At 38.4% G+C, this 24350-nt stretch overlaps 1 protein-coding gene across 1 annotated transcript in view; it reads right to left on the bottom strand.

Annotated features, from left to right (window-relative positions):
• Hcs (holocarboxylase synthetase-like protein) overlaps positions 1 to 24350 on the bottom strand; it is a 307518-nt gene that overhangs the window by 127898 nt on the left and 155270 nt on the right. The window contains exon 10 of the mRNA XM_068226846.1: positions 20400 to 20654. Within this exon, the coding sequence (XP_068082947.1) occupies positions 20400 to 20654 (255 nt within the window). The remainder of the gene's footprint in view (positions 1 to 20399; positions 20655 to 24350) is intronic.

Genomic DNA, 24350 nt, shown 5'->3' with positions numbered 1-24350 from the left:
CCTAACACATGGTTATAATGTACATTCTACAACCATCTAGTGTCAAAGATACATTATTCTGGACATTACAGTGTGTTTCACAATATTGTAGTGGATTATACATCATATATACAGGTAATAATAATGTATATACTATTAATTACGGGTTCTTACATTAACTAAACTCATATTAATATATATACAGCACATGTTTCATGACATAACTTCGTAAATAATATGATCGCCCGACTACGCAAATAATAATAATAATAATACTAATAAGTAGATGTAAATACTTCATAGCCATATCTCATGAGTAGTAATAATAATAATAATAATAATAATAATAATAATAATAATAATAATAATAATAATAATAATAATAATAATAATTTTAACTTGATACTTGCATTATTTACCCATGGGTTTAGGATATTGTTTTCAAGTTATATCAGTCTATTACACTTGCATCAATATCCCACTTTGCCTTGGACGTGGATTGTACCTTCTCTCTTCCTCATTGTCGCTCTCCTCCTTTTGACCGGATCGTGCCGTGTCGGGGGTCAGGGTTGCCTTGCTGCCAGCCTCTTCCTCAATGATAGTCGATGAATTCTCTTCATGATCAGATTGTGCTGTTTCATTAGTAGCCTTTCCTCCAGGTAGACCCGTGGTAATACCAGGCTTACTCTGTATGCGCAGTGGTTGGGTGACTTGCCGCGACTGCAATGTGTGGACCTTGACAGGAGGGTTGGTCTTTAGTAAGTAGACCCCATGGCCCAGCTGCTTATCCACCATGACGGGACCAATCCACTTAGGTGGGAGACACGTGTGAAACCCTCCAATCTTATTACTGACTGGGTGGTTACGTCGCAGTACTTGTTGGCCTGGTAGGAAGATCTGGGTCTCTTTAACATCTTGAGCCTTAGCCTGGGTAAGGGATCTCTTCTTGGCCAAAGCTTGCTTCTCCTTGATATTCTGCTGCTGCCAATGCTACCATTCTACTAGGGAAACAGCTGCATCATCTTGAACAGAAGTGGGTGTTAGATGAATCTCCCAATCCCCGGTGCCGTATAGCTCTCGACCAAGGAACAGCTCTGCTGGGGAATAGCCAGTGACACGGCTGATGCATCGTTGCAGAGCAAAGAGTGACTGTGGTATATGACGGTCCTATAGTCGATGTTCTTTGTCTATTAGGTGGACCCATAGCATCCTTTTCAACTCCTGGTTCCGTCATTCCATTGGATTGGCCCTTGGGTTGTAGACAGGGGTGGTCCAGTGCACCACACCCCCATTCTGTCACCATTTGCTGCCACTTCCTTGACGTGAACTGACTCCTGTTGTCTGACAGAATGCACCGTGGATAACCGTAGCGGCTGAACATCTTACCTTGAAGAAGGCTGGTGATGCGGCCCGTCGTGGCTTCTGGTATCGGAAAGGCCTCAATCCATCTTGTGAAGAGGTCGGTGATTACTAGGAACCCTGTCCTACCCCGTAGTGTTCTAGGGTAAGGACCCATCAAGTCCAGGGCTATGACATCCCAAGGGCGTTGCGGCCATCTTTCTCGCTGACTGGAATCTGCCTACCTGTTGCTCGCCTTGGTGCAGGCGCAGATGTATCACCCCTTCACATAGTCCAGGATGTCTATCCGCATGTTGACCCAGAAGAATCTTCGTTGGATAGACTGATATGTCTCTTTGCCTCCTGGATATCCGGCTTAGATGCTGTCGTGGAACTTCTGGAGGATGTCCGTTGTGTGCTGTCTGGGGATCACCACTACTGCAGGCGTGTCGGACAGATGCGACCTGTACATTAAGACCCCTCCGTCAACCCGGAAGTTCTTGTAGTACATCTTCAATTTCCTCGGAACAAGTCGACTATTGGTGTTCTGTCTCCTAATCAACTGCATCATGGTCCTACAGGGCTTGTCTTGTTCTTGCCATTGTTTAATTACTTCCAGATGAAGTTCCTTCTTGATAGTCATAAGGACAGGTTCCATCAGCTCACTCTGGTGTTTTCGAGGGAACTCCCTCTCGACAATGGTGCTCCTAGCTTCAGGTTCCATCGGCGGGTGCCTAGATAAACTATCTGCTCTTATGTTCTCGATCCTGGGACGTGACTCACATTGAAAACAAACTCTGCGATTAACAGAACCCATCGCATCAATTTAGATTTCGAGCCAGAGACCAAGTTCAACCATTTGAGAGTGGCATTACCAGTGTAGAGCTGGAACTTCCTTCCCTCCAAGTAGCCTCTGAATTTGCCCATGGCCCACACCATGGCTTAGTCTTCCTTCTCGGCAGCGCAGTAGCGTTGTTCGGTGGGAGACAGCTTTCTGCTGGCATACTCGATGGTGTCCCTTCTACTGACACTTCCCTCCTGGAATAACGCTGCTCCTAGGCCGGAGTCGCTGGCATCCATCTGCAGGCACATCTTCCGTCACAGTCACAGTAAAATATACGAAATCACGAATGTTTTCAAGAAACTTAATATGAAAGTTTCTTTCAAGACAACCAATAATAACGCTCATCTTTTCTATAATCAGTACACTATCAACAACTGCAAGAGCAAATTTCAGAAATCAGGAGTTTACAAATTAAAATGCCAGCAGTGTTCCGCCAGTTATATTGGACAGACAGGCCGCAATTTTAATATAAGGTATAATGAACATGTTAATGCGTCAAAATACGCCAGATTCTCGGCATTCGATTCTCATATGGTCGATACCAATCATACATTCACGGACATAAAACAAGACCTTCATATTCTCCATTTAAGCAAGAAACGAAATCTATTGAATATTTTGGAAAACATCTTTATAAATATTGATCAAAAATGCAATCCGATTTATAATCTGAATGAAATATCAGAGGAAGTCAATAAACTTTTCGAGGAGTCAATCAATAAATTCTTTACACGAAGGTACGTGTGTAATGCCTTTACACCTCTCCCCTTACATCAAACTCCCCTCAACCTCCCCTCCTAGTCAGTCCTCAACGACCTTCGAGGATGTCACTCAGTTAGCTTTAACACTTGAGGTGGAGTGGTCAATGTAGGATGGGCAAGGAGGTGAATGACCAGATGGACACTCAGTTTATATTTCAATTGAATTTTTCTTTAGTTCACTCATAATTTTTTCTTTTTTAGACCCATATTGTCAACACACAATCAAATTCAACTTGCGTCATCAGCATAACTCCACCTTCTTCATCTAATCAAGAAAGCTATTTGAATGTGGCATTATCACCACACTATTTTATGTACAATAAGCATATAATTTTAATAGCACAACCACTCATGTTTTATAATTGGGAAATTCTATGCATATAACAACATTTTAATCTGTGTTTTAACTGGACTTCATGCTTCATGTTCATGCAGCACCATTTTAACATTCAAGACTGACAAGACGCCCACACGCTGAGTCACAAGATCTAAAGACTTTTTATTTACTTATTTCAACGTGTCCTCACCTTATTTTCAATGTTTGTATGTGTGACTGAAGATGTCCCATAAGAGGATGAAACAAATATCACGAGTATAGTCTAATGTAGTCTTTTCAATAAAGACAATTACAGTATTGTAAAGGTGGAATTATAAATTCAAATTTTCACTAAGGAAGGAGTTGGAATTATCACAAGTGAACAATTAGGTATTAAAGTAGTGGACTGGAAGGTAGTAAGCCAAGGATTATGAGATTAGATCTGGATCTGGAAAATAACCGAAAAGTTGCTCTCATACTAATATATGCTCCTACTGAAGATAGTGATGAGATAGAAAAGGAGATATTTTACTCAGCCCTCCAGAGGACATTGGGCAAAGCTAGAGATACCGGAGATACCATAGAATTGGTGATAATAATGGGGGCCTGAAATGCTAGAGTTGGGAATAAGATGAGTTCTGGTCATGGAAGCTTGGGAAGGTATGTGGCAGAGAGAAGTCTGAACAGCAATGGGAAAAGAATGCTTGAGTTCTGCATAGATAATGAAATGTAAATAGGGAATTCTTTCTTCCCTCATAAACTGATCCACCAAATTACCTTCGAGGCAATAAACAAAAATGTATGGAGTACAATAGACTACTGTGCAGAACTCAACACTGAATATCGTTTATTGGTAATGGAAACCCGGTTCACATACATACAAAGGTAACGTAAGGTAGGGTAAGGGTGTATTCTGCCCGAAGGCAGGTCCAAACCTTCACAGAGGAGATATATACGAGAATCAACAAAAATGAATTATGTCAAAATGAAAGTATCTGCCTTAGAGGATATCTCCAAACAACGGGAGTATGAGAATAGGTTGAGCGAAAAACTCATACAGAAGGAGCAAAATCACAGAGGTATGTGGAACGTGGGAGATAAATGGAAGGTGATGAAAGAGACAATTAACCAGGTAGCTACAGAGGTGTGCAGAATCAACAGAATCAAAGGAAATAGGAGACAAGATGGTGGAGCGAAACAGTAAAGGAAGTGATTGCAGCCAAGAAGAAAGCATAGAAAAAATATATGAAATCCAAAAGTGAGGAAGACAAAGGAATATATATACAACTAAGAAATGCACAGGAAGAGCAGTCAAGCAAACTAAAAAGGAATCCTGGGAACAGTTAGGAAGGAAATAGACGAAAGTTATAAGGAAAATCAAAGAAAGTTCTGCCATGTGGTGAAAAGCTTGAAGGTAAGAAGGGGAAAGAAAATCAGAAACATTAAGGATAAAAATAACAGGCTGAAAAACAGCATAAATGACATCTGGGGAGTGTGGAGCGAATATTACTCGGAAACCTTCAAGGAAAGCAATAGAATGGCAGGCATGACACCAATGGAAGAGGATAACAATGGAGAGAGGGAAAAAGAAGGTATTAGTTTGAAGGAAGTGCATGAGGCAATTTAGGCAATCAAAACTGGTAAAGCAGCTGGCTGGGATAATATTCACCTGGAGTTTGTGAAATTTGGAGGAAGAGAACTAGAGAAATGGATCTGGGATCTCTTCAAGTTTGTCTGGGAATCTGAGAAAATACCAGAAGTTTGGGAACAGAACATCATAGCTCCCATTTACAAGAAGGGAAGCTCAATTGACTGTCATAATTACAGAGCGATATGCTTAGCATCAGTTCTCCAGAAGTTATATATTAATAGAGAAGATACTTAGAGAGAAAGTGGAGGAAGAACTGGAAGAAGAACAGGCTGGATTTAGACCCCATTGGCAAACAAAAGATTGGATTGGATCTACTGTTTGCGAAATGCAGCAGAAAAAATCCTAAATCGGGAAGGAGAACTATTTGCAGTGTTTATCGATTTGAAGTCGGCATTTTACAGAGTACCGAGAGAAGAGCTATGGATGGCTTTACAGAAGGCACATATTACCCGCAAACTGACTAAGGTGATTAAAAGTATATACATGAGGGTTACATGTATAGTGAGGATAAATGGTCAAACCTCAAAGGAATTTACTATGGAAAAAGGTGTCAAGCATAATGTAGTCCCAAACTCTTCATAATATTCATGGATCACGTTATAAAACAAAGTAAAAGGCGAACAAGTAAATGCAAAGTACGAAATTTCAAGATGAGACCAGTGTGGATACAGGTACTAGTATATGCAGATGATATCGCACTTTTGGCAACAGATAGAGATAAATTACAGAGGGCAGTGATGGAATAGGATTGTCCACTCCAAGACAGAGGAATGGAAGTTAATGTTAGTAAAAGTAAAGTTAGGAATCTTACTAGGAAAGAACAAAAAGACCTTAACATCGAGTGGCACAATGAGATTTTAGAACAGGTTCAGCAGTTTGAATTTGTAGGCAGCATCATAACAGCAGATGGGTAAGTGGATTCTGAAATAATCACAGAATCTATAAAGCTAACAACCTATATTATAATATTAATAATACCATCACAGGAAAGAGAGAAGTTACCAGGAGAACAAAAATGAAAATATATAAATCAGATTAATTTAGAGAGCAGACTCACTGCCACAGGAATGAAGTGTTTGCATGAAACAGTTGGAAGGACAAGGAGAGATAGGGTATGAAATACTAGGACAAGGGGAGAGTGTCTTAACAAAGAATCACTAATCAGTTTAATTGAAACGAAGGAACTTGGATGGTTGGGGCACCTGGTGAGGATGGAAGAGGAAAGGAAGCTTAAACAAATATTCCAAGCAAGACCAGAGGGAAAAAGAGGGAGGGGACGATCGAGGCTGGAGTGGAAAATGTACGTCTTTGACCTGGCACAAAAGAAGGGAAAGACTCCAGCAGAATTGAGAAGACTGGCACTGGACTGGACTTCATATGGGAAGTGGCTGAAGGTTCCAACGCCTGCGAGGTCATAAAGGGAAAAGAAAAGAAGAAGAAATCCTCTCCTTTCTGCTTGTTAGCGACGCAGGAGTCTCTGACAAACTTCCTGTTGTAAAGCTTTTGTTCCTGGTTGAGGAGACAAGGAACCCTTCTGACAGATAACTTTCTGAAATGAAGTTCATCTCAGATGATGGTTTGAACACTTCCGTAACTTATTCCTATGGTTTAAACAATCTGCAAAATTTTTATTCGTCAAATAATGTCACGGATGGCAACAATGTTGTCTGCAGATGATGCTTGTCCGCAGTCTCCTTTCATGAAGTTCATTTTCCACAGCTCCTCTTCCTGCCACAAATTTTTTAGCCCACTCATACACTTGAGTCTGCAAAAGTGTTTCTTCCCCAAACTGTGCGCAGAGCCATCTCAAAATTTCAGAAGATTCACCTTTTGGATGAAGCAAAATCTGCGTATTTTCAGCAAGAAAAGCTGGCGACCGATCCAAAACATCATTCTTCTCCATGACAATGCAAGGCTGCATACTGCTGCTTTAACGCGGGAAAAACTGGAGGAAATTCAGTGGACACCTCTGGAACACCTTCTGTACAGTCCAGATTTATCATGATTTTGCGAGAAATTTGATAATGATGCGTTGTGCAACAGACGTGTGCAACTCTTGCTCAATAATGGCGTACTGAAGCAGCCCAGCTCTCCACCATCGTCCACACGTGCAAACCCCCACCTCAGAATTATTACTAACAGCAGCGGTACATTCAAATTCCCATTTATATTTGATCCACCTACATAACAACAGACTATGCGTGGAAACTGCAGGCAAACTCAGAAGGGTGGTGACCAAGTGTGCCTATACGGACCCACATGGACAAAGGAGAAGTCTATTGCTATTTGCTTTATGTCGTACCGTAACAGATATGTTTTATGCCGACGATGGGACAAGAAAGGCTTAGGAATGGGAAGGAAGCATATGTGGCCTTAATTAAGGTAGAGTCCCAGCATTTGCCTGGTGTGAAAATTGGAAACTACGGAAAACCATCTTCAGGGCTGCTAACAGTGGGGTTCAAACCCACTATCTCCCAGATGCGAGCTCAGAGCTGCACGCCCCTAACCTCACAGTCAACTCACCCAGTGAAGGGGAAGTCACCAGAATAATGACATACTGTCGGATTTTTTATTATGGACACTAGAGTTTAGGCTTTATTTACAGTATGCGAGTTATACTGTACCAATATTTTCCTTGTTTAATTCTACATTAGCGTATATAAGACACACTGTTTTCAACATTCATTAATTATTTTTTATTTGTGGTTGTAATAAATATTGCCCGTATTTTTGGCTTCTTCTCTAGGAAGTGCTCACTTAGAAATATATACAAGGAAAACTACTTGTCTGATGGTAATGAAATTTTTATGTTATAACTAGACCTTGGATTTTTAGGTGCCTAAAATAGGCTCTCAAATATGTAAAAATAGGTTCTAAAAATATGTTTTAGGCAGATTCAATTTTACATATTTTAGTAAACACTTATCAATTAAAATACCATTTTTATTTTTCTAAACTGATAATAACTCTAAATGCATACAAGTAATTATAATAAGGCAATAACATGTTAATACAATATTTCACATACACAATGGTTCACCACATTTTTGAGTTTTTATCCCTAAATAATTAAAACATCGAATTACAAGCATGTTACTGCCCATAATTTGATGCACAGTAAATCACTAGCACTTTTTCTAGATTTTCTGTTGTGAAACTACACCGCTTGTCTGACAACATTAACTTGTAGGCTGAGAAAGTACGCTCAACGTCAACAGAGGTTACAGGGCTGTATTTGAATTTTGGTACAAGACGTGGGGAGATGTCACATTCAACGTTAGTTTTGCCAATCAAAACATCAGCCACAGCACGAAGTGTTGACAGTCCTGGGTTCTTCTGTAGTACTTTATTAAGCTTGTCCCGAATTCTATCCCCAGCGGGGCCTGGAGCTAAGCTGATTTTTTCTTTCACCTCTTCTAACAAATCCAACTGTTCGTAAACAGGTTTCCCGGAAGACTCAAGTGCAGAAATAACAGGGATTAAAAAAGTATAATGGGACCTGATGTAGGCAATTTCTTGAGAAATGGTTACATCCTTAGAACATTTTTGGCTGAAGTGATGCACATGGCATCTTCGTTTAGGGCGAGAACAAAACTTCTGATTGCATAAAAATGTTCGCGGTAGTACACAATGGCCTGAAGCCAAGTCCCACAGCGCGTAAGGATGGGTTCTGGTGGCAGTGGAGGATCAAGTAATTCATTGCGGAACAACTGGATTCGTGTGGGAGCCTTTACACAAATTTTCTTAGTGGAGGAGATCATCTTGTTGACTCAAGGAAATTCGGCACGTATCTGCTCAGCCACGCGACAAGACAAGAGTAAGACAAGTGACGTGAATCAAAGCAGGGTAAAATACTTTCAGCAACTTAACAGCAGTAATCATGTAGGCAGCTGTTAAGTATTTATAAGAAGCACCTTATTTCCGTCCATGTTATTGGGGAAAAGCACCTTGAGACCTTTATTTACAAACTAGGCAACTGTCTCCTGATTGGTTTTAGTTGACTGTCTGCTGCAGATCAAATATGACAAACACGGCGTGTCAAGATCTAATTTTCTGACTATCAAGTGGGCAGTATAACGACCTAGAGTGTCAGTAGACTGATCGACAGACTTCCCTTATCCGCCTGACTGTGTCTTCGTAAAGAGTGTCCAGGTAGTTTTTTCTTAAAGTTGATTCGGATGGAATGTTCCAATGACAATATTTTTGTAAAAAACTTTTGAAGGAAGGATTTTCAAGTGAATTGAAGGGAATATTTGCCGACACAAGAGCTCTGCATAAGTCTGCATGGAATTTGTCTTTGCTTTCCTTATTTATCGATTCTGTTGTTAATAATCTTTGTTTAAGATTTGACTTTCTTCTGCAGATTTTCCTCATGTTTAATCCCCTGGACTTGTTGACTAGCGATCGCCTTTCAATGGACACCTAGAAACAACGACAACTATAAATAGTTGTAAATATTGTGTAAACCGTGCAAGTATATAGGCCAGATGAAAATATACACAGAAGACTATTCAAATTCATAGGACCTTATAGCACTTCCCGATCCCTCCAGTAGACATGCACCCTGGACCTTTAAGTGATGCAGTAGAGGTAATAATTCCATGTGACTATTCCTATCCTGATCCAGCCTTTGTAAGACAGACCCTCCAACAAGGGTGGGCGGCATCTACTGTGTACAGGAAACTGCGTGCTTTTGTAGTGGATGATAGTATTGTGTGTGAGTTTCAGGAATGTTTCGGACAGTACAAATACAGTCCCCAAGTCAGGGGAAATAACCATATAAGGTTCAAATCACCGATCCGGCCTGAGGCCCTCTGAACTGAAGGCGACTATGCTGACCATTTAACCATGGAGCCGAACACAATCAAGGTGAATTTAATTCATTTCTTTTCCTGTTTTGTTATGTTTGGTTAGATTATGTTGGCCAACATTTTTGTTACTACCGGTACTGATGCCCGCGCATGGCTGAATTCCGTGTTTTTTCCTCCCTATATTTACCATATGCTTACCCAAAAATATCATTGCTGTATATATTTACAATGTGTATAATCTGTCATACACTTCCCACAGTTGATAAAAGTGCATATCTAATTTTCTTACAATTTCCACCTCGTATTTTTAGGTTCCCTACGGCACATGATATTTTCATTTTTCAATACGTTTGTACTATTATTCCTCTTCTAAAACCTGCTTGAAAATTTGCCTTTCTCCGAAATGAATAGACCTTACAGTACCACACAAACATGGCCAGTTTTTAACGATTCTATAAACAAAAAATTGAGGGATTGGGATGTGCTACAATCCACAATTCATATTTACTGTTATACTTCATTTAGTGTATGTACGCTGAATTGATGTATAAAATGTACAAAATGAAATACAACAGAGAGACAGAATGCCTACGTATTAAGTACAACTCTCACACCAAAGTACGTACTTCAGAGTGAAACATAAAACAAATTTCACTTACCTCTTTGCTGCAAACGTCGCAGAATATAATTTTTCCATCCGATGTGAAATGGGGAAACTCCTGCAACCACTGTTTAATTAAGGATGTCTTGGAAGCTCCCACTTTCAGCATAATGCAGACATAGAGCAAACGGACGCACAGAAAGTTTCTTACAGAATGAAATGAAGAGTTTCGTTTCCAGCAGGTCAATGGACACTGTCCCCCACCTCGTGACACACAGACTAAGGGACGAAAGGGAGTATTCACAGCGGGAGGTTCTTAAGGACTTCTGGGGAGTGGTAATTGGTTTACGGCTTCACATTTTGTCTGAAAAGAATTTCAAGAAAATACTATTCACGATACTGAAAACGAGTCCGCAAATATTTAAGTTTCTCCGACTAAATTAAAAGTGTTTTTAATCAATTTAGGGATAAAATATAGCAATTATAGGAAAATAGGCAAAAAAGGTTTTAACGCCAATTTAGGCACTATAGGACCACCGTTTCTAACCTTATAAATACATGAAACATGTAAATACAACTTCATTTTAAGTTATCTCTTAAGGAACAAAATAGGTTTTTGCCCACAATCCAAGGTCTAGTTATAACCACATGTATTTGTAGCGTAATACTCAAGTTACAATTTTTTTCAACCACCCTGAAAAAAGTTCTTATAATTTTTCCAAAGCAACTCTTTCTCAGCCCAGGATAAACGTACAGCAGCAAACTTGGGCTTGTTTTGAAGCACTCATTCATGGTTATCAGAAACTACAACTGTAACCATACAGTGTGGTACCGAATTTATGAAGAGTAATATTGAAGGTCGGTTGTGTGCACGCCGGACCGTGCGATTAACAACAGGCCGGGTGGTGAAATCGGGCGCAGTGTTGCCGTGTACACTCGCCCCGGGCAGTTGTGAAGAAAGTCAATTTTTAAAGTATAAATCCTGAAACAAAACGATACAATAGAAATACACATAGTGTCCGGGTGCAGTGTGCCTGAGGAGCATATGGATGGATAATATTGCTATTATTGTGAATATTTATGAACTCCTTGGTTTGTCCGCAAGCTATTTTCAGTTGTCGTACGTTCTGCATGTTGGCCACATCACTTCAAGATGCCTCCGAGGGTTCTAGGACATTTCGTACCACCGGACAATTCGTACCACTTGCGCGCTGATTACCTGCGAAGTGTTAGCCAATGAATTTAAAATATTTAGGAGAGGACATTCCATACCACTTGAAAGAGTGGGACATATTGCAAACTTAAAACGATATCCTAATTAATCTAGTAATTTGTATATCCTTTGTCCACTACTGGCGCAGAACCTCCGCATGGTAAGACTACTACTAATGTTAAATTCCCGTTGGGCGCAATTGATCTCACTGGCACACGTATTAATTCTTATCTTGCATTCGTCATTCGCGGGGACATAGTTACATCCACCTTTCATTAGTTTCCTGTTTGCGCGTGACCTTCAAGTCCATATCAGCCAGTTCATCAGAATCTTCTATTTTACTTGATAATGAAATAATGCAGTAGTTCATAAATATTCACAATAATAGCAATATTATCCATCCATATGCTCCTCAGGCACACTGCACCCGGACACTATGTGTATTTCTATTGTATCGTTTTGTTTCAGGATTTATACTTTAAAAATTGACTTTCTTATGATCATATTTACGTAAACATAAGTGTGATAAGTGTACAGTAGTTTAAACTGCAATTATTAAAATAATATATAAGTTTTCTTCACAAAACGTAAATGCTTTTTGTTTCTGATTTCTAATATGTGTCTGTCAGCCCCACTCCACCCGCTGGTGTGGAAATGGAATTCCAATTTGACATCAAGTGGTACGGATTGTCCTGGCGAAAATATCTGGGGATTGCGGGAAATCTTTTCGCAGGTAGATAACAACCTAGGTGGTACGAAATGTCCTCAAAAATCAAGTAGTACAGAATGTCCGTGGTACGAAATGTCCGGACACCGCCTCCAAGACCGCCGTTATCAGAGGGTGAACTTGCAATGATTTTGAGTGCTATTTGTTTCTTTCAATATGAGGGGGAAAAAGTAGGGGACAAGAGGTTACCTGTGTACCAGAAGGTGGCAGATTGTCGTAGATTATCGCTGTCGTCAGTGAAGACAGTAGGAGCCGCTTCAAAGGAGAATAATCGAAATACATCACCCAGGTCAAGAAAGAAGCAGTGTGTCAGACTGGGGCATCCGAAAATCCATCTTCATGATTTTACTTTGAGCACAATACGAAGAAATATGCACAATTTTTATATGAATAAGATATTTCCCACAATTAAAAGCCTCCGCATGAAACTGCTAAGAAAATATGGTGGATTTTCCTAATATGTCAATTTCTATGCTTTTGAAAGTAGTTCAAAGCTTGGGATTCCGATTCAAAAAATTAAACAGGAAGCCAGTTGATGATTATAACAAATTAACTAAATCAGAGCTGATTGTCCTTGCCAGGCCTTATTTTCAAACACCGGTAAAGAAGCTGGAACAACTGACTAAATGACTTTGACCAGATGTACAGCTTGTTTGGTTACCAGTGGCCCATTGCAAGCATAATCCAATCAAGCTCATTTGGGCCTACACAAAAGGGAATATAGCAAAATAAATATGGCTAACACATTAGAAAATGGTAGAGGTATGGAAGCAATTAACGCTTTATGCCGAGAAGCCTTACGTACCGTGACCCCTGAACTCTGGAAACAATGTATTAATCATGCTAAGAAAATTGAAGACCACTACTGTGAAAAAGATGGACTGTCTGAAAATGTCCCTTATTTCGAGCCCGTCATAATCAACATGAATGACAGCAGCACCGATTCTTAGGAACACAGTGATTTTTCAGACGAAGAAAATTGATAGAATTAAATACTGTAAATATGTGTAAATAATAATGCCTTATCATATTCTGTTGCTGAATATTGCTGCCTCTCTTGCATCAATAGTGTTCACACTAGAGGCGGCAAACTATCGATAGTAACCACCATCGATATTTTCTGATATCATGAGCTCTACTATCGATTGTAATCGATAGTTTTCAAAAAGTGGAACAAATCATATCATTATGCACGAAAATAGAACATTTATTGAACACAATCCACAAAAAATCAGTAGAAAGCACATTTTTTTCATGCAATATAATTTCTGAAATTCAAATCAGAATTACTCATAAATTTCTTCAGTGGCACGCCCGAGAAATTCTCGTTCAGCTGCAGTGTTCATTTTGCGATCGCCTGACATTTTCTCGGGTATTGTAATATCTTTAGAAAAAAATTTACAGCATTCTCAACAGATGGCAGGAGAGTTTTCAGTTGCTTTCATGAAGTCTTTGACCTAAAATGTGCCTTTTCTTCTCTCGCCTACATACAGTCTCTGACAACATATAAATCTCATCTTTTGCCCCGTATTGACATCAACTCAATTAAGGTTTGGATGAATGGAGAATCCCACCTTCCAAAATCCTAAATAGTCTTTCTGCCGGCACTGAAGTCGTAGGTACGCAGAGATACTTAAATGAACACCTATGAATTGGAACAAACTCCTCACCAGTTGACTGCAAACAGCTGTACAGGGGGAAAAACTATCGCTGACTATCGATAACAGGCAACTGACTATCGATGTATGATGATAGTGGTCGCTATCGATAACTATCGATAACTATCGATAGTGCTATCGATAGTTTTCCGCCTCTAGTTCACACTAAGAAGATTGATGTACAACTCAATCAAGCAATGCACATAACCACAGGATGCATTCGGAGCACGAACATGCTATGGCTTCCTGTTCTCAGCAACAATCCACCTCCAGCCCTAAGATGATCAGAAAAACTCCTAGAGGTTTGGAAAAAACATTTAGCAGAACCCCCAACTACTCATCCATCAAGATATTACAAACACTGAAATCAAGGAAACCACCTTGGCATACAGCAACAGATCTTGAAAGAACCACTTTTCATGTTAACAGTTCAAGGAAAGCCCAGTGGGATCAGTCTTCAGTATTCAACAAACATCTAGTTGAGAACCCTTCTAAACATGTACAAGGATTTGATCTTCCAAGGCGACAGTGGAGAATCATCAATCGGATAAGAACTGGACAAGGCAGATGTGGTTATCTATTGTGCAAATGGGGTTGGACTAGCTCATCAAACTGTGACTGTGGTGCCCCTTCTCAGTCAATCCACCACATTGTTGCTCACTGCCCAATTCGAGCTTTCGAAGGAAAGCTAATGGACATTCACTGCACATCGGATGAAGCAGTTGATTGGGTCAACTAGAGTTGTAGTATTGTACGGACTTGTGACTACTCACATTTATCTTGAAAGTATAAATAAATAAATAAATAAATAAATAAAATAAATAAAATAAATAAATAAATAAATAAATAAATAAATAAATAAATAAATAAATAAATAAATAAATAAATAAATAAATAAATAAATAAATAAATAAATAAATAAATAAATAAATAAATAAATAAATAAATAAATAAATAAATAAATAAATAAATAAATAAATAAATAAATAAATAAATAAATAAATAAATAAATAAATAAATAAATAAATAAATAAATAAATAAATAAATAAATAAATAAATAAATAAATAAAAAATAAATAAAAAAATAAATAAATAAAAAAATAAATAAATAAATAAATAAATAAATAAATAAATAAATAAATAAATAAATAAATAAATAAATAAATAAATAAATAAATAAATAAATAAATAAATAAATAAATAAATAAATAAATAAATAAATAAATAAATAAATCAATCAATCAATCAATCAATCAATCAGACCTACAGGAACTGCAGATCCCACACGCACCATTCTACAAGGAGTCTTCCCACTGTCCCTCACATGCAAAAAGATTACAGGGACCACCAGACCTAAGTCGACGAATGGGAGGAAGCAGGCACACAGCCAGAAAATGAAAGTGTACTAGGCCAAGAAGAAGCAGAAAACCCTAGCTAAGAATTAAGAATATGCTATGTGAGAAACGACATGGAAAGAAATGTTATTGTAGCGGGAGATCTGAATTTGCCAGATGTCAATTGGGAAGGAAATGCGAACGACAGGAAGCATGACCAACAAATGACAAATAAGTTAATATGGGAAGGACATCTGATTCAGAAAGTGATGGAACCAACCAGAGGGAAAAATATCCTGGATGTTGTGCTGATAAAACCAGATGAGCTCTATAGGGAAACTGAAGTAATAGATGGTATTAGTGATTATGAAGCTGTTTTTGTGGTAGTTATAAATAAATGTGATAGAAAGGAAGGTCTTGAAAGTAGGACTATTAGGCAGTACCATATGGCTGATAAAGCAGGCATGAGGCAGTTTCTAAAAAGTAACTATGGTCGGTGGAAAACGGTAAATAAAAATGTAAACAGACTCTGGGATGGGTTTAAAGAAATTGTTGAGGAATGCGAAAACAGGTTTGAACCTTTAAGGGTGGTAAGGAATGGTAAAGACCCACCTTATTATAATAGAGAAATAAAGAGACTAAGAAGGAGGTGCAGACTGGAAAGAAATAGAGTTAGAAATGGCTGTGGAAGTAAGGAGAAACTGAAGGAACTTACTAGAAAATTGAATCTAGCAAAGAAGGCAGCTAAGAATAACATGATGGCAAGCATAATTGACAGTCATACGAATTTTAGTGAAAAATGGAAGGGTATGTATAGGTAATTTAAGGCAGCAACAGGTTCCAAGAAGGACATTCCAGGAATAATTAATGAACAAGGGGAGTGTGTATGTGAGGATCATCAAAAGGCAGAAGTATTCAGTCAGCAGTATGTAAAGATTGTTGGTTACAAGGATAATGTCGAAATAGAGGAGGAGACTAAGGCCAAAGAAGTAATAAAATTTACATATGATAACAATGACATTTACAATAAGATACAAAAGTTGAAAACTAGAAAAGCGGCTGGAATTGATCAGATTTCTGGGGATATACTAAAGACAATGGGTTGGGATATAGTACCATATCTGAAGTACTTATTTGATTATTGTTTGGTCGGAGGAGCTATACCAGATGAATGGAGAGTTGCTATAGTAGCCCCTGTGTATAAATGAAAGGGTGATAGACATAAAGCTGAAAAGTACAGGCCAGTAAGTTTGACATGCATTGTATGTAAGCTTTGAGAAGGCATTCTTTCTGATTATATTAGACATGTTTGTGAAATTAATAACTGGTTCGATAGAAGGCAATTCGGTTTTAGGAAAGGTTATTCCACTGAAGCTCAACTTGTAGGATTCCAGCAAGATATAGCAGATATCTTGGATTCTGGATGTCAAATGGACTGTATCGCGATTGACCTGTCTAAAGCATTTGATAGGGTGGATCATGGGAGACTACTGGCAAAAATGAGTGCTATTGGACTAGACAAAAGAGTGACTGAATGGGTTGCTATATTTCTAGAAAATAGATCTCAGAGAATTAGAGTAGGTGAAGCTTTATCTGACCCTGTAATAATTAAGAGGGGAATTCCTCAAGGCAGTATTATCGGACCTTTATGTTTTCTTATATATATAAATGATATGAGTAAAGGAGTGGAATCGGAGGTAAGGCTTTTTGCGGATGATGTTATTCTCTACAGAGAGATAAATAAGTTACAAGATTGTGAGCAACTGCAACGTGACCTCGAAAATGTTGTGAGATGGACAGCAGGCAATGGTATGTTGATAAACGGGGTTAAAAGTCAGGTTGTGAGTTTCACAAATAGGAAAAGTCCTCTCAGTTTTAATTACTGCGTTGATGGGGTGAAAGTTCCTTTTGGGGATCATTGTAAGTATCTAGGTGTTAATATAAGGAAAGATCTTCATTGGGGTAATCACACAAATGGGATTGTAAATAAAGGGTACAGATCTCTGCACATGGTTATGAGGGTGTTTAGGGGTTGTAGTAAGGATGTAAAGGAGAGTGCATATAAGTCTCTGGTAAGACCCCAACTAGAGTATGGTTCCAGTGTATGGGACCCTCACCAGGATTACCTGATTCAAGAACTGGAAAAAATCCAAAGAAAAGCAGCTCGATTTGTTCTGGGTGATTTCCGACAAAAGAGTAGCGTTACAAAAATGTTGCAATGTTTGGGTTGGGAAGAATTGAGAGAAAGAAGAAGAGCTGCTCGACTAAGTGGTATGTTCCGAGCTGTCAGCGGAGAGATGGCGTGGAATGACATTAGTAGACGAATAAGTTTGAATGGCGTTTATAAAAGTAAGAAAGATCACAATATGAAGATAAAGTTGGAATTCAAGAGGACAAACTGGGGCAAATATTCATTTATAGGAAGGGGAGTTAGGGATTGGAATAACTTACCAAGGGAGATGTTCAATAAATTTCCAATTTCTTTGAAATCATTTAGGAAAAGGGTAGGAAAGCAACAGATAGGGAATCTGCCACCTGGGCGACTGCCCTAAATGCAGATCAGTATTGATTGATTGATTGAAGACGAGTAGGCCAAAACGACTGGGAAAAAAAAGTAGCAAACTCTTGCTAACGATTGGAAAAAGAAACTTTTTCCCAACTGATTCACATGGGACTGTAGATTTTTTTGGTAGTTTGCACATCTCTACATAAAAACAGGTTATACATGTAACTACATTACTGAAATACTTAATAATCTGCCAAAGTGAAGAATGCTAGAAAATTCATGGATATACTACCCTAAACATTGATGACTACTATCACTACTACAAGAAAGTCGTTTGTCTTTATTCTGCAGTTAGATGGGGAGGAGAGCTATTTTGTAGAAATTTGTAGAAGTATTTCTCACTGTTACATATAGGGAGCGTGCACAGCCGCTCTTAGCGCCCCTAGCGGAAGAAATTGGTAACGTTTTGGTGATCTTGTCTTGAGCGGTCAGTGAAATTGTGGTGGTAGTAGTAGTGTGTATCAAAATACCTCAATCAAATAGAAACTGTTGTGCAGTGAACTGCCACAACACACAAAAGAAACGCATGGAAAAGGAATTACATTTCACACATTTCCTGGTCGTCCACGGGAATTGGACAGACAAAGGAAGTGGGAAGAATAAAGCAAGTACAGTACCTCATTTCATTTGTAATGTAAATCACACATTTCATATCACACATTTCAAACATACCAGGTATGCCAAGTCAAGAACACGTTCATTTAAGTACACTCTGAAATAGTACATTTCATTTCAAGTACGCATTGCAGCAGGTTTGTATGTTTACATTCATGTCCTTCCATGTGCATGTGTCTTGACTATGCCGAATAATAATAATAATAATAATAATAATAATAATAATAATAATAATAATAATAATAATAATAATAATAATAAATGTTTTCCTACATTTCAGTGCAGATGGAACTCCATGGGAAGCCACCAAATAATCAGTCATTTGCAGTGAACATTTTATTGGAGGAAAGGCAAGAAATATTGAAAAACATCCATCCATCATTGAGTATCATGAGAGCTATAAGAAGAAACCGAAAAGAGAATGTGATGTATCCTGGTTTGAAAGAGCGAGTAAACGAATGAAATGCTTAAATATACATACGTCTTCTAATCAGAAAAATCATGCATTTATTGTGAAAAACTACATAAGTCGGTGCAAACAGCACTTGAGATTGAAGCAACGATTTTCAAATTCACTTGTTTTTAGTGGGAGTGATGTAGGCACACAGTGCAACTCAAGCACAGTACCTCCAAGTATTTCGGAGGTGGATAAAAGTTGTGATCCCAACACTACCCTAGGACATATATAAATTTATTAAATAATTAACAGCGATAATATTACATACCAGCTGTTTCCAAATTTGGTTTCCCCCAGCAAATTTATCTTACTAAATCCTGAATCAGAATTGCAGTACTGTATAATGGCACATACATGTTTACAGCGCCCTCCGGCACCAGCTACACACTCACACAGTTTCGTTGATTGTCAAGCTGTAACAGAAATTCGAAGTACTACAGACTTCACTGAATCATAAAATTAAAATGTAAAATATAATACTGGATGTTTAACAATAATGAGCTAACGTAATTACTTCAATTGTAGCCTTGTACGGGCTTTTGCTAACACTCGTCTGTCTTATGATGAAGCCAGTAAGTGTGTAACTGGAAACAGTTAGTCTTTCTTCAACTTGTAACACATGCTCACTGTCAACTAGTTTCTGCGCTTTATTCACTGTTGACTTGCGACTATTTTGGAAGTGTATGTACTTAAACCCATATTGTATTACAACTTCCATAGCACTACTTCATATATTGACAAGATGCAACGATATATTTTGCCATAACTATGACGCATGTCTTCACTTCAGTGGAACGCACTCTCACCGTATTAATTCTTGGAACTCCGCCAGAGCGCTCTGTTACTAGTACCGTGCACGCTCTCTAAAGAAGAAAATGTATTTTTGCTAGGGGCTTTACGTCGCACCGACACAGATAGGTCTTATGGCGATGATGGGATAGGAAAGGCCTAGGAGTTGGAAGGAAGCGGCCGTGGCCTTAATTAAGGTACAGCCCCAGCATTTGCCTGGTGTGAAAATGGGAAACCACGGAAAACCATTTTCAGGGCTGCCGATAGTGGGATTCGAACCTACTATCTCCCGGATGCAAGCTCACAGCCGCGCGCCTCTACGCGCATGGCCAACTCGCCCGGTGAAGAAAATGTAATAGGTTTAGCTGCAATAACTCTGACTAAGGGATATTTCTGTCCTCTTCACATTCCATCCATACAATGTGTGCCAATAAGTTTTTCAAGTAGTATTCATGACACAAAGAGCACATAATGGTTCATAAAGAAGTCTACTTAATTATTTTTGTACGCATTCTATGGGTGGAAAGTGAAATGGACAGACGCACCCCATGGTCGGAATTGCCAAAGCTGACCCTATAATGGCATAATACAGGTATAACAACACAAAGAAAGATTACTTTTTGCTAGTTAAAATCTCACTAACACAGATAGATTGTCAGCAATATAATAAAGACTGGGGAGAGAATTTCAACTAAAATCAACATTATAATATAAATACTAATTCTATGAACAACTTACTTGTGCCTGTGCAGTGTAGAGTGAAGAACAGACTTGACATTTTCAAGGGCTGCTGCACTTTCCGAGAATACCAGAACATTGGGCGGCTTAGTTCCTGCAGCCATACTCGACGCCTGTAGCACTGCTGTGCCGTGCGTTTCGATGGAAGACACATCAAGCCCTGTGGGCCTCGCTGCACGGTCACCACTGTGAGAGGCAACCGAGACAGTGCTGGCTGAGCCAAATGAACAGAATGAATCACTGCTCTTTGATTCTCTGAAATGTGAGAATTTTGGAACTCCAGAAGAGGGCTAACGGTTAAAAAGATGTATGTTTTTGTGATTTCTCTTTTTAATTCAGAGGAGAAAGTTAAAAACATAAATTGTGTAATGGATCTGAAATCTCTAATTAAAATAATGTTTATTAGTATTTAAAAAAGAAATGGATGTATAATAAGAATGAATCATATTAAAGATAATTATGCACTGATTCACTTACATTTAAAGGGAAAAAAGAGGGTTGCTTGAGTACTAAATCAACATTCCCATGAAATGAAAGAAAAAGCTTGTCCTTTGAGAGAAAGCCTCCAAACAACAAATGGTCAGTTCAGTCATGAGGAAGAAACAAAACTGGAAGGAATTCACTACAAATCAAATGGGGAATAGGTAAAAAAACTCAGGTCAGGTGCATCAGATTTAGTATTATCTCTCACACTGCAAGATATTGATAGCTACTGAAGAGTGAGAAAAATTACTAAAATACTGCTGCCACAATCTGTTTACATACTTAAAGGTGCAGAAATACAAATAGACCCAAATGGGCCCTATAAACTGTGTGACAGAACAAAGAATTTGAGATTATTAGTTTGTTCCCAGACAATTGCTAACTCTTGGTATTTATCTCTTGTATGATTATTTTTTGGCCTCTCCTTCCAAGTACTCATCTTAATACCAATATATATTGAGTCCCTATTGAGTACAGGTATTGAGTATCTATCCCACCTTAGACACAAATATTTACAACTACATCCTTCACTATTGACACTATAGTAACAAAACACAAATGAACAAATGCTTAATGGATCAGGATACCCCAAAGCCATAAGAAACAACAATAACAATATACATACACATGAAATGATTCCTACAACAAAAATTGAGATGATTACACTGAAATTTTTAACAGTAGCATTGGCCAAAATAACAATGAGATATTTATACCTTCACAAATGGACCCCAAAATGCTCACTTGTTCAGCAAAACAGGATACATGCAGAAGGAGAAAAAGAACCCAAAGGATCAATGCATGTAATGCATTCTTTTCCATGTTCCTTTCTACATAAGACTTGATTTATCACATACTTGTTTGTTACTTTCCATTACTAACATTGGTCTAGCGTCTCTTCCTTCTTTTTTCCTATCTTTATTCAGCTTTCTTCTTATCCTTCCCTTCCTACATCAAGATTGAAAATCTGTCAAGATGACCCTTCAATGAGTCTTTGATGCCTGCTCTCCAAATTAAGCTGTTTTTCTATTTGTCCTAGTCTATTGCTCTGTTGCCTCCCTCTTCCTACACCAATCTATCATTGTGATTCTCCTGCTATATGTTCCTTTTCGTGCTCCTTTGTTCTCTCATTTGTATAGTTTCTTTTCCAGTAACTTTCTGAACTTCTTTCCTATACTTTTGCTGTACAGACACAATTCTAAATGAGTACCATTAAAATATCCTACTCATAAACCTTATGTTCTTCAAAATATCAACCTGATAAGTTAATTAACGGATGTAATATATTAACATCCCTTCATTCATCATAGATTTCAACTTGCTAAAAGTCAATGACACAAAGCTGTCACATCTAAACACCCTCAAACACCACAGTTCTGTAAGGCTTCACTAACCGATTGCACTATTGAAGTCAAGTCAACTTGTTAAATATGTGAGGGATGTAGCATGTCCTTGCTCTTCAACTTTTCATTATGCACTAACACAAATGCATGTAACATCCTTGATCATCATCTTTAAATTTGGAATGTAAAATTCCCCTTTCATTCCTTCTTTTGAACTTTTAACAAAGAGGTCTATTCCATGAATTATTCAAGTGATCTCTTGCTGCACTGTATTCAGTATGGCTAGCACTTCTTGGCTCCGTAGTGGTGGTGGTGGTGGTGGTGATTGCATTGAGAGGAAGTACAAATGGGTAACCATCCTCTCTTGTCACTAAGAGGAAAAATGGAAGGTTGGATAGAAAAGATAAATGTGAGGAGCCTAATACAAGTAAGTCAAAGCAATGCCAGACTCAGATAGAATCCCCGTGATCACCAACCCATGCTCTCAAGTTGAGAGCACCTAATACTCACTCACACCGCAGGCTTCTGAGGGACGTGAAGTTCTCGTGCTGATCTCACAATTCTCGTCCACCCTAATCGATCTTGAGCCTGCTCTTCCTAGTTATCAATTCGGAGGGTTGGGCATACCTTGTTGGTCTCCTTCTTCCAGGTGCTTCGGGGTCTTCCTGAAGGTCTTTTCCCATTAAGAGATCCCTTGTCTAGATCTACTGGTGCTTTGTTATCCTGCATCCTCAGTACATGTCCAGCCCAGTGCAGTCTGTTGGATTCTATCACATCCATTATAGTGTGTTGTTGAGAGAGGGTGTAAATTTCATAATTAGATATTTTCTGCCAGCTTTGAGAGAGAGGATCGAACCATGGGCCAAATATTTTTCTATAAACTTTATTCTCAAAGACTTGCAATTGTTGCTGCTCTTTCTTGGTTATACTCCATGTCTTGGAACCATACAGAAGTACTGGTCAAATGATTGTATTGTAGATAATCATTTCTGCATTCCTTGTTAAAAGCTTAGAGCCTAATATAGGGCTCATACAGTAAAATGCCTTATTTGCATTCTTAATTCTAGCTTGGTGTTCCTGTTGCCTTTGGTTATGCTCATCGATTAATACACCAAGGAATTTAAACTCCTCTACTCCTTTAAATACATATTTCCCAATATTCAAAGGCAATCTGTCAACCTCCTCACGATTTGGTCTCTGTACAACCATGTAATGTGTCATTTTATCATTTACCCGTAAGCCAGTTTTTGCTGTCATTTCCTCTAGTTCCACAAACAACTGCCTAATTTCTAATTCACTGCGGCCAATAAGAACAATATCATCCGCATATGCAAGGATTTTATGTTGTCTCCCCAATATGATGCCAGCAGGTACAAGAGCTAATTTCTTGATGATCTTCTCCAGTGCAATGTTGAATAGAAGAGATAGTGCATCCCCTTGTCTCAGTCCAGTTTTATTCTGGAAGGAACTTTATTTTCTGCCCTTGAGCAAAACACAGCTAACATTACCATCCATACACAGTTTGCACATGTTAATTAATTTTATGGGAAAACCAAACTCCATCATGATGTTCCACAGCCCTTCTCTATGGATTGAATCATATGCTTTAAAAGAAATCTATAAAGAGATAATGAACCGACTCCTTGTGTTCCCACACCTTATCATTAATAGTCTAAATTGCAAATATGTTGTCTGTAGTGGATCTGTTACTTCGAAAACCAATCTGATAGTCCCCAACAACATTTTCTGCAAATGGTTTTAAACGCTGTAAATGAATAAAAGACAATTTTGTAGGCCGTGTTTACAAGAGATACACCACGATAATTTTGAAGTTCTTCCTTATCTCCTCCTTTATGAATTTGATGACTCCTGCCATTCTTTTGGAATAACTTCATCATACCATATCCTTAGAATGATCTTATATATGTATTTATGTAATCTTTCTCCACCATATTTAATAAGTCAGCAGGAATGTTGTCACTACCTGAAGCTTTATTGTTTTTAAAATCTATAATACTTTGTAATACCTCTTGATATGATGGCTCTGGTATTTGTTCTTCTGATGGGGAACTAACAGGTAAACTTAACCCTTTTAGTTGCCTCTTACAACAGGCAGGGGATACTG

Source organism: Anabrus simplex, chromosome 3, assembly GCF_040414725.1.
Source record: "Anabrus simplex isolate iqAnaSimp1 chromosome 3, ASM4041472v1, whole genome shotgun sequence".
Classification (NCBI taxonomy): domain Eukaryota; kingdom Metazoa; phylum Arthropoda; class Insecta; order Orthoptera; family Tettigoniidae; genus Anabrus; species Anabrus simplex.
This window is presented reverse-complemented; position numbering and strand designations above follow the sequence as displayed.